The sequence below is a fragment of the Besnoitia besnoiti genome, chromosome IX (assembly GCF_002563875.1).
Source record: "Besnoitia besnoiti strain Bb-Ger1 chromosome IX, whole genome shotgun sequence".
Lineage (NCBI taxonomy): Eukaryota > Apicomplexa > Conoidasida > Eucoccidiorida > Sarcocystidae > Besnoitia > Besnoitia besnoiti.
This window is the reverse complement of record NC_042364.1, coordinates 1270714-1285078: the sequence shown is the minus strand read 5'-3', so window position 1 is coordinate 1285078 and position 14365 is coordinate 1270714. Positions and strand designations below refer to the sequence as shown.

Sequence of the window (14365 nt, the reverse complement as noted above, 5' to 3'; positions counted from 1 at the left end):
GAGGGAAAAAAGTCAAGTTTGAGAGCCTGACAGGAGAGATAACATTGGATGCGTGTGCAACGCTTGGCGGCAAGCGCGCGTGCATGCTGCGATTTTCTCGGCGGTCGGATTCGTCTTGCTTGTGTTGCTTTTCCTCGCCTTCGCGATTTTAGGGGCTGCGTTGCGTCGCCGTTGCTCCCAGAATCCACGATATGAGCAAGCGGGGGGCGTAAGTTGCCTTGCCTTCTCTCCAATCTCTCTCGTCCGAGGCTGGCGCGGGCCGTCGCGGCCTCCCGCGCAAGCTGGCTCGCGTTTCGTCTTGAATTCTCGCCTTTGGTGTCCGTTTCTGGTTTCTCTTTCCTCTATGTGGCTCTTTGTTTTTCTCTCTTTTTCCGTTTGTGTCGGTCAGCGCGAGTACGCGTCTCGGGTGGGGCCCTTGGAAGAAGTCTGTCGTCGCTGGTCTCAGCGGCTCGTTGCATCTGCAGGCGCCCAGCGACGCCCGCGCTCTCTCGCCCTTTTCGCTTCAGACGATGTCTGCGCCGCCGCCGGCGCCGAACGGCTCCGCCGCGTCTGCCGCGGTCGCTTGCTCTCTGCCTCCTCTGCTTCCCCCCAGTTACCCGTTCAGCTCGTTTTCTTCGCCGTCGCTGGCGCTCTCCGCGCAAGCGCGGGCGCTGCTTCCTCTGCTTTCGTCGTCTCTCCCTGCGTCTGGGACTTCCCTGCAGAAAAAGCCGCGAAAAAAGCGGAGACTCTGCGACTTTGTGACTCACGCGTCGGCCGCTTCCTCTCAGGCCTCTCCTCTTATTCCGCAGGTACCCTCGGGGGGGCACTTGCCCCCCGCGTCTGCGCTGACCGTCACAGACAATCGCTTCCAGTTTTCTTTTGAGCCGTCCCTGGAGCAGCAGAAGCAAGAGGAAGTGCGCCTTCTCAATGAACAAGGCATCGCGCGGGCAGACTGCGTCAGCGGCAGACAATGGGGGAGACACACAGTTGTCTGCAGACACTGGTGGAAAGGCATGTGCATGAAGGGCGAGTTCTGCGACTTCCTTCACCAGCTGATTTACCACCGCATGCCCGCGTGCCGGAACCAGCTTTGCTGCCCAGATACCAGGCGGTAAGCCCATGCACCCGAGATCAGACAGACACCTCTCTCGTCGTTGGTGGTGAGCAAGCCGCCCCGGTCTCTCCTGCAAAGACTAGTTGCAGAATCGATCAGTGGATCAATTCCGCAGATATGTGTGTGCTCTAGTGTTGCATTAAAAGCGACGTGTCCCCATCGACAGACGAAAGAACTCGAAACCGCCCCGTTGCAGGATGCCCAGCTGCTTGTATGCATATGGATTTTTATGTGCATGCCCGGGGCGTGCATCCGCCAAACTGGACTCGCAGCTCTTATGCCAAGAAGCAGCGAGTTCCATTCTGTCCTGGTCGATGACTCTGAGTTTTTTGACGGCGAACTATCTCCGCCATTCGCCTGCTCTTTCTAGTCGCATCTGTTTTCTGCCTCCGAAGTTGTGTGTGAGTTTTCCTCCCTGGCTGGAATATATATATATATATATATATGAGCATATACGTAAATGTATGTATCTGCATGCTGTGCTGTTTGGCTTGTCTCCGTCTCCGTTTCGCAGAGGCTGTTGCCCGTTTCGCCACGAAGAGGCGGCGCCCGCGTCGGCGGCTGGGGGGCCAAAGGGCCCTCCTGGGGCTCCAGCGTCGGCCGCGGTCGGCGACGGGGCGAGTGCGCTTGCGCGCAGCCAGCACGAGGCAGATGACGGCGGCAAGTTGGGCGCCGCCCAGTCTGCGTTTGCGCCCTCGCTTCCGGACTTCACCTCCACCGACTACGTGTCGGGAGGGGCTACAGGGGCGATTCATCAGCAAGAGTGCGTGAACTACTTCCTCGGATTCTGCAAGCTGGGCCCCAAGTGCCGCCGAAAGCACACCGCGCGGAACCGAAGAGACATTCCGCCGATCCTCCCGTCTTGGTTCCTCGAGCAAATCCTCGCGAACCCCGTACGTCGGCGGGGCCTAATCAGGCCAGCAGCACCCCTGGCGCGCGGCAGCGGTGGAGGGGGGGGGAAGGGGGGAGGCGCGGCGTGTTCGCCCCATCGCCGCGGAACGCGGCGATGGACTGCCGCGTGTGCGTCGAGCGCCTCTGTCTCCGTCTGTCCCTGCGTGCGGGGAGAGTGCGCAGTGAAGGAGGAGGCTGCAGACGCGGCAACGGGAGGGTGAGGCGGGGCGGGGGCTACGCACAGAGCGCGAGAGTCGTGTAGAGCGGATGCCTAGGCGCTGCCCAGACACATGCACCATCGGACGTTTCAACGTCCTCAGCGTCGGGTGATGGCAGGCGGGACGCGACAACTGCCCTGCGCAGCTGGACGTGGCTGAGTGTAAGAGCCATACAGCCGATCTGTCGAGCTGCCTCTGCGGGCGTGGGGAATGCATCGCATCACGAACGCAGCGCCCTCGCCCATGCCCTAGAGCAGCCAGTGTTCTTGACTGCATGCAGCAGATACATATTTATGCATATATATATTTATGCATATATATATATATATATATATGCACATACTTGTGGCGCTTTCTTGGAGCGGGTCGTTGGGTGTAGGTCGGATCCCCCAGCGTGCGGCTGGGCTGCCCTCTCGAGTCACACCGGGGTGCATTTTCGACGTTCTCAATCTTTTGCTGCGGGCGTGTGCCTTTTCAGCAAGTGTTTCCGACGGAGTTGGATCCAGAGAGTCAGGAACAGCTGAGCCAGGTGATTGCGCAGTGCCGGCAGCTCTCGCAGGCGGCGCGCGCGGCGGTGTCGGGCGCGTCGGGCGCCTCTCACGCTGGCCATGGGGGGGCATTCGCGTCGTCTCTGGGGCGGGGGTCGAGTGTCTCGCGTTCAGCCGGGGTCGGCGACGGCGCCGGCGGCTCGCGCAGCGAAAGCCAGCCGAGTGAGGGCCCCACCAGCGCCTTCCGTGCCTTGGCGTTCGCCTCTTCGACGCACGGGGCTGGGGGGGGGGGCCTGGGGCGAGTGCTGGGTACGGGGGCGGCTCTGTGGCTGCCCCGTACTCTGCGTCAGCGGCGCAGCGAGACGAGCATGGCGCGCCGCTCGCGTCCGGTTTGTCGTCCTCGTCATGCGCACTTTTGGCGCCCTCCACGACGTGCGCTGTGCCGCTGCTCGTCGACCCGCTGGGGCAGCCTGCGTCGCCGCAGAGCACCAAGCGCTTCTTCATCATCAAAAGCAATCGGATGAGCAACATCTACACCTCCATCCAGCATGGCGTCTGGGCGACCAGCAAAGGCAACACGCGGAAGCTCATTAACGCCTTCAACTCCACCGACCACATCCTGCTGCTCTTCTCCGCGAACGAAAGCGGCGGATTTCAGGGCTTCGGGCGCATGATGAGCTTGCCCGACCCTCAGCTCTTCCCCGGCATCTGGGGGCCTGTGCAGCTCAGACTGGGGGGCAACTTCCGCGTGATGTGGCTCAAGCAGTGCAAAGTGGAGTTCGAGGAACTCGGCAAAGTTACCAATCCGTGGAATGACGACTTGCCACTGCGAAAAAGCAGAGACGGCACGGTAAGCACTCTGGGGCACAAAGAAGTCACGCGCTTCCTGCGGCCGGCGTCTGCTGGGGTGACTCGCAGACACCCCACGGCGCCACCTGGGTCGCAGACCTGTGTGCCCCCAGATGTTTTTCTCTCTGGCATCGCGCGGCTTCCGAACTGCAGGGGAGGAGCGCATGTCAGGGACGCGAGCGGTTGCTACGCCGTAAGACATGTTTGTATCCGCTTCCAGCCACCGTGTTGACTTCGTAGAAACGGATATGTCCGGGCGGTGCGACAGACATCCGAGCAGTACTTAAATAACTATAGCTGGAGTTATACATACTTCTAGGCATATGGAGTAAGGTGCACAAGAAGACGAAAGAAGCCGGATCTAAGCTTCGCATGTTTGGTTGACATTTCGGCGTGAATATACACTCATTCAAGATCGCGCGCAGTGTGGTTGTGCGCGTGCACGCGCCGGCGGCCGCGGTGTCTCTTTTGCTGTAGCGGACTATTTCTTCTCATGTGTCTTTGCTTTCCACAGGAAGTACCGCCCGCCCTGGGATCTCTGCTGTGCACCGCGATGGCTCAGAGGGCGTCGGAGGACTTGCTAGCGGGCACAGGAATTGACCAGACGATGCGCATCGACCACACAACGTTTTTCGCGATGCTGCTTCAAAACAAGCTTCTTCCCCTTCCGCCTTCTCGCAGCATCCAGGGGACTCTGCAGCCCACAGCCCCTATAGAGCTGCGCGATCGAACCTTCGCGGCGTCTCAGGCGCCAGTGTTCGCGAGCACGGCAGGGGGGGGGACGGCTGGAGGAGAGGGCGGCGCCGCGTTCGGCGCGCAGCAACGATAGTCAAGAGAGCGATCGGAGAAGTCGCCGGGCTCCTGGCAGCAGGCCTCCAGGGGAACAGCCCAAAGGAAAGTTCTGAGGGCGGAGGCTCGCGGTTCTTGTCGCTCAGTAAAATCAGGAGCCGCCGTCAATGTGCAGGGCAGACAGAACCTGCTTGAGGGCAAACGACGGAAAGTAAAGACGCAGCGTGAGAGTTTAAAGAGGCGCAGACCGGAGGGGAATACATCTTCGGAAGAGAACTGAGAACAGCGACAAGCCGGGGTTGGCGACGACTTCGCACCAAATCGATCGAGTGGCGGGGAGGGACGCTACTCGAGCTAAGCGTGGGCTCGGATGCGTGGCATAAGAGGACGCGGATGGCTACGCAGTCTGTGTGGAGAAGGACCGGCGGTGCGGGTCTACCCGCCCGGTGAATCGGCGCAAGAACTGAGAGGACAGCCTCGATTTTTTTGGAGGGTTTCCTTGTCAGCGCGTCCAAGCGCTCTATCTCATGGTTGTGTTTCTCTACCTTTGTTTGCCCTCTTCTTCTGCGCTTCCTGTGTCTCCTTTATGCTTCTTTCTTTTGTGTTTTGTCGTTCCGCGTAAGGCCTGAGCCTTCCCCTTACGAGGATACTTTGACGAACGCTGATACGGCGATCGCTGCACGCCAGCATTCCACTTTCGCGCCGGTTCGCTGTCGGCATCGGATGAGACAAAAGGACACTTTCCTTGATCGCTGTGCGTCGGGAGGAAGCGTCAGTGAAGAAAACAGTTCTCGCCGTTGCTAGAAATTTGGCAGATTTGCAGGCGTGCTCTCTGCCGGGTTGTAGACACCTACAGTGAACGGCGTAATCGTGCAGCAGTGAAAAGTCAGCTTCCCTATCGGGAAGCGAGTGAGGCGAACACAACCCGCGGCGGGATTCTCGGTGCAGACAGCCCATGCATTCACATAGCACTGAAAGCATAGATCTCTGCGTGGGCACTGGCAGCCACGTTGATCGCAGAAGGACGGTACGAACCAGGGACGAAAAGGAGGAGTTCTGCTTTCTTTCCTGTGACCTGTCTGGGGCACTAGAAACCAGCGCTGGGATCTTCCGTCGGTGAGAGTTGCGGTGTGACTGGACCAGTCGGTGTGCCGCCAGGCCTCAGCATGTGGCAGGAGGACAAGTACGTGTTGTAGCTGCGGGGCGATGTACGACGCGGTGTGTATCCCCCCAGGTACCGCGCAGCCTGGAAAACATATTAGGAGCGCCGTCCTACAACCTGGTGCCAGCGGGAACCACGGCGAAGACAGTGAGGGGCGGAGGGGACAACGTCGAGAGTCTCTTTTGCCAAGTCAAATGAGCTGTACGAGAAAGCGAAGATCAGTGGGCCACAGCACCACTCCGTGGTTCTCGACCGAGGAAGACTGTGAACTGTTGCTCAATTGTTACCTTCTTACCTGGTGCAGACAAACTGTCTTCGCAGAACTAGTGTTTGGTTGCAGATTTTTGGCTGGAAGATTATAGTTTCCAGCCTTGGAACGTAGCTAATTCACAACCAAGTCATGCTGCTGAGGTCTTGAGGCGCCTGGCGACCAACTTTTCCACAGAAGATCGCCACAAGGCATGCACGCCCCATCTCGCTTTGCGGTTGAGCACCAGCCGCCGACCATCCTCTCGCAGATTTTGCCAGCCGGTGGCAAACTCCCTACCTTTTCGCGCCTGTCTCGCTCTCATCGAGTCGGGTGCTAGAATAACCTGCGCACCGATAGTCTGTCTCTATGGTTCGAAGCGACCAAGCACTCGTCGCACTGCGGCCGTGTTCTTCCCGGAGAAATGGGCAGCTGGCAAAGATGGATGCTACTACGCACAACACATTGGCCAGATGGTTAACATGTCGCTGGAAAGCCCTGTCTTCGAGATCCGCGCAAGTGCGATGCTCTGCTTGCCGTAGGCTGCTGTGGCTGAATGTCTGCGTTTCACGCGACTGTAATCTCGGAGATGTCCTCCGTTCTATGGCATGTCCCTTACCAGAGGCACACCACGGATTATTTCCCCTCTAGACGGTGCACATGCGCACGACGATAGCGTATGTGGTCGCTAGTGGACGTTGTCGTCAGCTGTCGAATATAAGCAGTGCTCACGAATACCTTCGCGAGAAGTGTCCAAGAAGCATCAGTGCGTTGGTAACAAGGAATAGTGTGGACGAACGAAACCACGGTCATCCGAGACGCCAGCGGGGAGACGCGAATCAGCGTACCATGCACCTGCCTCTGCGGCTTTCTCAGATAGAGAGCCGTGCACTTTAGTGGGCGGAAGCCAGGAGCGACGATCCGGAGCTCCACCACTAGTACGCAGCGCATGCCCTACGAATTTGTGTGCATACAACGGCTTCAGGAACGCCCAACCCATGTAGGGGTCCGGGATCGCGCCCTCGCATGGAACTGAAATCGCTCGCGCAACCCCGCCGCCGATAGTAATCTATTTCTCATTAAGTGAAGTCGGCCTCTGCGCACCTCTGCGGCAGTTATCGCTTTTGGCGGGGTATGTCTGGTTAGCACTTTCCGCTCCGAAGAAAACGGCTCTCGCAAAAGGTCGTGCGGGCGCGCTTGCCTGGATGCACTGTTGTTGACAGTGCATCCAGGAGGTTGGGGCGAGAAGGAGAGGGAGGAAGCGTGAGCCATCCGCCACGAGGTGAAGCGAAGTACGATCGTTTCCGGAGTCCGTCGTCGGGTGGTCCTACTCTACCACCCTGCTGCCTCGTTTGAAAGACACTCGCATGAGGTGCATACCCCCACCTTATTCGGGTGACCAAGGGAAGGCTGGAACACAGGTCAGGCGTGTGTGCCTCACCGTCGCTTGCTGTCCGTGTGTGTCCTGTTGAGCGGCGTTGATTTCTGAGTCGCCTCTTTTCCGGTGTTGCTGAGTGCAAGGGCAGGCCGCGAGATGGCGCTTCGTCGGTCTGGCGGATTGAAAGTGCAAATGACAGGAGCGAAGATGTAAAGGGTGGACTGCCTCGTCTGTGTGTGGCCGTGAAAGAGCATTTTGCAGTGTGATGAGGCAGCGTCTATGATTCTGACACAACGTGCTGGAGTTGCCACTGCGCAATGTCAACCCCACGAGCCAGTGAGAAGAACCGGGACACCTCCACATCCCAGCGATGACGTGCCTGTGGTGCGCCGGTCACGGAGAGGCACATACCGTGCATGCCTCCGTAAGCTTCAGTTTCTGTACGGCAACATCTGGGGCATCCTGGCATCTGATCATGTGACGACGGTAGGAGTCTGAAGTGCTTGTGCAGACGGACGGACACACGCTGTCAGAATAATGATCATGCTGTCGGACAACGTCAGCACTGCGGCAGGAGAGGAGTCTCCATTGGAGTTAGGCGACGTGGGCTGGTCACTTGTTTATTAGCAGACGAGGCATGCGGTAGAATGCGGGGAGCCCAGAGACTGGTTTGCCTGAAACTGCTGCGTGCGCACAAAATTTAGTTCTAGTCAATGGCAACGCTGCAAGACGGGCGACTGCAAGTTCAGCATTGTGCTAGATGCACACGCCGTAGAAGCAAGTTTCGAAAGGCCCCCTGTGTGGTGGGAACGATGGACCCACCGATGCGTCGCCTATGCCGGATTATGTCCTCGAAGAGTCTGCCTCCCATCATGAGAGCATATCACTGAACAGAGCGGCGAGACTCCGTCACGCGCATCTTCTCACCAGCCACGCAGCCAAAAACATGTCTCGTTGAGATAGCAGCAGCGTAGCTGACGGACGTGTCGTCGAGCGCCGCAGCAAACAGCCATGCCTCCAGAATGGACACCTCTTCAAGGACAAACGTTAACAGTTCTCTTGAATGCTGTGGTGTATTTCTGGTATATGAAAAGGCTCTTATCCCCTTCGAAGTTGCGAGCTCAGCTCCGCCCGCTGATTAGTATAGCGATGGCTACGAGATGCCTGTGGGGGAGGTCCGTCGTACCAGCCCCGGCCTCAGTTGTCTCTGCGCTTTTCCAAGCCCGTCAAGGCGCGATATTTTCTAAGCCGCTAGCTCCTTCCGCTGACGGGGGTCGTCATCCACCACTGTTGATCCGTCCGGCAAACAATGCCCCAGACCGATCCTACGAGTCTATCTACTCTACGGTGAACCACTGGGGTCGACCACAAGGGAAGGAGTCAACCGGCGGGACGTGTCTGGAAGCGGTTGCTGTTGAAGAACCCCAGGTCGCCCGAGAGCCCAGTCAACGCAGGACATGACGGGCTGCAAGGCAAATTTGGTCTGGGTGAGAGGCGAGGGGAGACCCGGTAGCTGCGTCCGAACAGCCGACGGCATCTAAGCGGTCATCTCTTGAGACTGTTTCACGTCCAATGCATGCGAAAATTGATTATAGCGGCTCTACGTGCACAGCAAATCAGCCAACAGCCTCAAAGAAGCTTCCTCAACCGCTTGCACAATCAAGTCTGTTCCTCGCAAGACGGCGCGATACGCATGCACGCCCGCTTGCTGGTCCGCGCCATGGCTGGACGCCGTGGGTGTCTAAGTCGGAGCTTCCAGCCATGCCTCTAAGCAATAGCCTTCCTTCATGGACCGAGGTACAGATAGGTATGTTGTAATGTATCTCTGTCTGATGAAGAGGCAGGCTTTCAATCCGTATGAAGTTGCGAGCCGTTGTATACACCAGATCAGCATTGCGATGGCGAGATCGCGTCCGCGCGTGCGGCCGGTCTTACTAGCCGCGATGTCGGTTGTCTTGGTGCTTTGCCATGCCCACCATGGTGCCCGACTTTCTAAGAGCCGGGCCTTTTCCGCCGAGAGCCACTATCCATCACTGTGGCCCCTGCTGCCAAGCACTGCGCCAGACCGGTCACTCGAGGCTCTCTACTCTACGGTGAACGACTCGAGGCGACTACGAGAAGAGGCGCCTACGACGGGTGCGTGGCTGGAGGCGGATGCCGCTGAAGTGCCCCAGGCTGTCGGAGAGCCCAGTCAACGCAGGACATTTCTGGATGGGCTTCGGAGGAGACTTGGTCTGTGGGGGAGGCGAAGAGGAGATGCAGTCGCTGCGTCTGAAGCGCCGGCAGCTCCTCGACGGTCATACGGCCGGAGGCTGCGTCAGCAGTTCCATCACGCACGACGATGGCTTGGTCGGGCTATACCAGCGTTTGGATCGCGCGTCTCAAGAGGACTGCAATCATGGTGGTCCCGCGTACGCCGCGGGTGGAGGGGATCGTTCAGGCAGCGACTCCCACCAGATCCGCAGGCGGATCCCTTCTACTTTCGTGAAAATGAACCCGCCGATGCCATAATTAGAAGCGCATTGAAACGTGTGTCGCGACAGATGGATGAACAGATGAATAAGTCGATGCTCGTCTACGAGTACGACGATCTTCTGGTTGGCGTGGGCTGGCCTCAGGACGAAGTCCTGACGGTGGTGTCCGAATCAAATGAATTCGAGAGGCAGCTGCGCAGGGGCGAAGTCCTCGGCTGTGGCGCAACAGGATTTGTTTTCCCCGTTACAGATGTCAAGACGCAGCAAACCTTTGTCATGAAAGTTCTTCGCTACGACAGAAATCCAGGTGACTTTGAGATGGAGTTTCAGCACGAGGCTCATGTGACAGAGTTGTTCGAAACGATCAAGGACCCAAAGCAGGCCGTCGCCCTCTTACGATTCATGGTACCGCTTGACGTCGTGAAGATTTCTGGCCGCGGATCCACTTTAGAAGGTGCATCAGGCGGCAGTCGCGAGCTGCTCGCGAATAAGTTCATGCTCATGCCCAGAGCATTCAGTGATCTCTCTCCCGTAATTGTATCCTTGGCGTATCCCGCCATCCGGACGACCGAGTTCGCGTATCACACTCGACTCCAGCTCACAACGCACATTATACGGCTGGTCGCGAATCTCCACGATCAAGGAGTGATCCACAGAGATATGAAGGCGGACAACTTTTTAGTCATGGAGGACGGCCGCATACTCCTGTCCGATTTTGGCACCCTGGTTCGGGCAGACCTACAACGGCGCAAGACCCTTAGAATGCCCACGCCTGCCGGAGGCGACTGGCCCTCCCCAGAGGTCAGATTCGAGTTTGCAGGCGACGCCATGAGTATAGGCATCGTACTTCACAACCTCTGGTGCTACGGAAGCCAGATTTACATCACGAATTCTGAAGGTCAGCGCCAAGTGGTATTTGAACAATGCTTCGGGATGCCGGAGTACCTTGAAGGCCTTATTCGAGGGTTTTTGAATCCATCCCGTACAGAGCGCTTGATTGCCTTAGAGGCGATGCAGACTCCCGCTTTCCAACGCCTCGATGAAGAGGTAAGTAGGGTGTGGCCCCTGTACGAGAACGAGGAGACGTCGGAAAACGCAGCTGCGGTTTCAGCAGCTGGCGACGGGTCTCTGGAGACCCAGTGACCTTGGCCATGGTGTGATACCGCTGCTGGGCCCGCAGAGCTTCTGTGGCTAGTGCGTTGTCTCACTTCGAAACGGACGTCCTGCAATCGACGGTCAGGTCGACTCGTCGACGGCGCCACAGCAGTTCGATTCATCTCGCATTTGCCTTAGCCTCGCCGAGCGCTCACGAAACGGCACAGGGAAGAGCTATTCCAGTCTCCTTGGGGCTGAAAGTGGCAACACCTTTCCCTACGGGATTAATTTTTTCAACTCGAATCCTCGAATCCACTGTTTCACTTTTTTCTGCCTTGCAGCTCCGTAGCCGTGTCGAGTGTCAGAAGCACATGCCGATCTGGTCGCACTGAGCTTCCGCTCTATGTGGGTCAACGTAAGTTTGTTTTTAGGGACTAGGTGCGATGGGGTTTAGGGGGGGGCGGGGGAGCCCAGAAAGTTGAAGCAGTTGTCTCAGCGTTCGTTTTTGCCGTGGGCTGGGGCAACCGTGCTCGGTGTTTTTGGACATGACGCCACCAACGTTCCCGCGGCCGTAAGTTTCCGGCGTGCGTCCTTGCCGCCGCCCGGTTGTCGTCACAGTTGACTCCTGGTACCGAACTGGAGACTCATCTTGCGCTCAAAAAGCGTACGGCGTCGCATCTCGCGCGGGACCGGCAGCTTACGTGGGAGCCCAGCAGCGCGAGTACCTACACTGTGACCACTGGAGCACTTCATAAATTGACTCTCTGCCCGTGGTACGATGTAGTTTTTTACGCATTTATCGACAGCGCTAGTGTGAAGGTCGACCAAGTTGTGTGGCAGGGGTGTGGTCTCAGGCAGTCTGTATAGAGGAGCAACACTGAATTCTAAAGCCCAAAAGATTTGCGTAGGTGGTGAGATAGCGGGGGGGCAGCAGCTGTGGAATTCGATTGCAAGGGAGGCTCAGAGCGAAGACACTGAGCCGCTGACGGCAAGTGAGTAGGCAAAATTTACCAACACTCGTGACAAAAAAACAGGGAAGTTAGGGGTGAGTGTTGACTCCCGGAGAAACGGAAACGGAAAGCTGGCAGCTCAGGAGCTGCAGACGAGAAAACAAGCGACATCGAATGAACCGACATGTTCCAGCGTCACGTCCCTACCATCAAGGCGCGGAGCGAACTAACTGGCCACATGGCAACTGTACCAAAGGCGCTCGACCGCCGCATTCTGGTGTGTCCATGTTCCGGCATCTTTTGCAACGAGTCTCGATCTACCGTTTGCGGTCTGGTCTGCCGTCGTCCTCGGTCCATCGACTCAGGTTGGAATGCCCCCGACATACTGCGAAGTTGTTGCTTCGTGCTTCCTCGCGTTTGAATGTGGGGCCCTGGCGCGCATTTCGGTCGCCGGACAAAGGTCATCATCTGGCGGTGACCTTTACCCGACCTCCCCCTTGTCCTGTGCTGCGTGCACATTCATCCCCTTCAAAAGGAAGCGAAGACACCGGGCGAGCAATCACGCTCACGTTTGTCTTGGCCTGGCTGCTGGGCTCACAGCATTCTTGCCTTTGTCCTCTCAGGGGCGAAGCTGACCGGGGTGTAGCCTTGCGCGGCCCATACGTTTCCGTCTTTGTCGAAGCCGTAGTTGTACTGCGTCTGATTAAAACAAAACAGGGAGGACGAATACCACCGTTCATATGCATGAAGCGTGAAGCAGCCAATCTATCGACGGAGTGGGAAGCACGAGAGTTCCGCGAACTGCAGCAGCCGAAAACTCTATCCCTCTACGCTGGCCATCGAGGCTAGGTCACACTGGCTTTAGGGTTTAAGACGCCCACCCCACAATTCGCCTGAACCTGTTCCCACGCGCGCGACCGCGCGGGGGGCACCGCTCTCGTTGTCGTGGGCGGTCTCCGTACCCTGAGGATATACGAGTAGTTTTCTCGAATACTGTTGTAGAGGGCGTGCGCAAGAACTGCGTTCATGTGCTCTTGGGAAGGCTCATCGAGGGACGGCGGCGTTGAGACGGCCTCGGGGTGACCCTGGCGCCTCGCCGGCGTCGCGTCATAGTGGTACGACCAGAATGCAGGGCCTGTGGACACGTACTGCCCTGGTGCACTGACAGGCAGTTCCTGGTGTGAGCGAGCTGCAAAGAAGAGTTTTGGACAGAGCGTCGGCATCAAACGCAGATCAAACGACGGCACAGCATCGGCCGCCTCTACACACGGGTTCCACGTCCACGCAGGGTTGCCGTCTCCACAGGACTGTTCCCCATGAGGTAATCCATGAGGCTCCTGCGAGTGCGGATGCTGTCGCGGCTTCCTACGAGAGGGAACGATGCAGCGGTATTTGGACTGCGCGACACCTATCATGAAGGACTGGGCGAATAAGGAGAGGAGGGTTCGGAGAGGGGAGGCTCGCGTCTCCCCGAACAAAGCGAGGAAGGCACGACACACCACGGAAAAAGTGAAGCCCGCCCGCGACACAGCATCCCCTTGGACCACAACACACCACGACCCCCGGCAACACGAAGCGTCTTTTCCTCCCATTCCTTTCCTCACCGGCAGCGGGCTGTTGCGCCATTTTGGACGAGAAGCGGAAAAGCAGGAAAATGGAGGTTCGCGCACGAAGCGAAGTCTCTCGTTGGAGCTCCCCGAGGCGCGCTCTCGTGCTGGTTTACGTCCTCCTTCAAACAGGCGCACCAAGAAGCTGATGCGGAGAATGCGTTGTTTTCAAACACAAGAAAAGACGTCAGTAGCTTTCTTTTTCGCGGGCACTCGTGCGTGAGCATCGGCGTAGTATCGCGGCGTGTCCAAAGTGTCGAAAGAAGTCAGGCTTTGACTGGGAAATCACAAGAAATTGAAGTGAGACGGCCCCGCAGCTCTCGTCCTGCCATGCTGCCTCCTGACTCATTGGCGACTGTGGCGACTGCCCCGGACTGCAGCAGCAAATCCGTCGAGCTGCCGTCGCGGCCGCACTGGCTGGCCTCCGGTCTTCCACAGGACAGCCACATGCGCGGCTAGCCCCTCCTATCTGTCGCTCGCCCCGCCGCCTGTGCGCACTGGCAAGACCTGGACAACGGCAGCACGCCACGCTGTCGTGGTGCTTGACTACTGCACTGCCCAGGAGGCGCCGACAAGGCCCTGTTACGGAGCGTGGGCGGCACAGCATGGTCTACTTAGCACCTAAAAACCGGAAACGAGACGTTCGCAAAACACGCCCAGCTCCTTTACGCACAGTAGCAGAATTACACGCAGAAGAGACTCGACAGCACGGCGCCGCAGAGAGACCCGCAGCCTGGCAGGCGGGAAACCTACGCTGGCGCCGCTCGAAGCGCGGCGGTAGGAATAGCGACACTCCGTTCATTCAGGGTCTGGCTCGCATCGCAGAGAGAAGCGCATTCTTAGAAAACGGCGTTAGTCACTCGCGCAGCCCCCCTCCTCATCACATACGCCACACGCGGCTCAAACAGGCAATCGCGGAGGGGCCCAGGCAGCTGTGAGCCGGCGCCGTTGCCCATGGCAGCTGTTTTTCGTCTTTTAGCCGCGCGTGATCCTGCGCATCGCTTTTCTCCGCTTCGCACACGCGGGCGGCAGCTGTCAGCGTAGAGAAAGAGCTCACGCGTTTTGGAGATTTCGTAAGCAGAGAGACAGGCTGTTCAATGAAGAGTATGACGCGAGGCCCCCCC

At 58.2% G+C, this 14365-nt stretch overlaps 3 protein-coding genes across 3 annotated transcripts; 2 read left to right on the top strand and 1 right to left on the bottom strand.

Moving 5' to 3' along the window:
* Positions 1-509: 509 nt before the first annotated feature.
* Positions 510-4368, top strand: BESB_013510 (zinc finger (CCCH type) motif-containing protein; the record flags this gene model as incomplete). Its single annotated transcript, XM_029360081.1, has 5 exons — positions 510-1090; positions 1608-1986; positions 2681-2999; positions 3041-3540; positions 4054-4368. 5 exons carry the CDS (start codon positions 510-512, stop codon positions 4366-4368), a joined length of 2094 nt encoding a protein of 697 aa, XP_029216748.1.
* A 4690-nt stretch (positions 4369-9058) lies between these two features.
* BESB_013500 (rhoptry protein ROP18) lies at positions 9059-10732 on the top strand (the record flags this gene model as incomplete). Its single annotated transcript, XM_029360080.1, has 1 exon — positions 9059-10732. One exon carries the CDS (start codon positions 9059-9061, stop codon positions 10730-10732), a length of 1674 nt encoding a protein of 557 aa, XP_029216747.1.
* A 1496-nt stretch (positions 10733-12228) lies between these two features.
* BESB_013490 (uncharacterized protein) lies at positions 12229-13260 on the bottom strand (the record flags this gene model as incomplete). Its single annotated transcript, XM_029360079.1, has 3 exons — positions 12229-12333; positions 12597-12823; positions 13239-13260. The coding sequence occupies 3 exons, from the start codon at positions 13258-13260 to the stop codon at positions 12229-12231; spliced, it is 354 nt and encodes a 117-aa protein (XP_029216746.1).
* Between the last annotated feature and the right edge of the window lie 1105 nt (positions 13261-14365).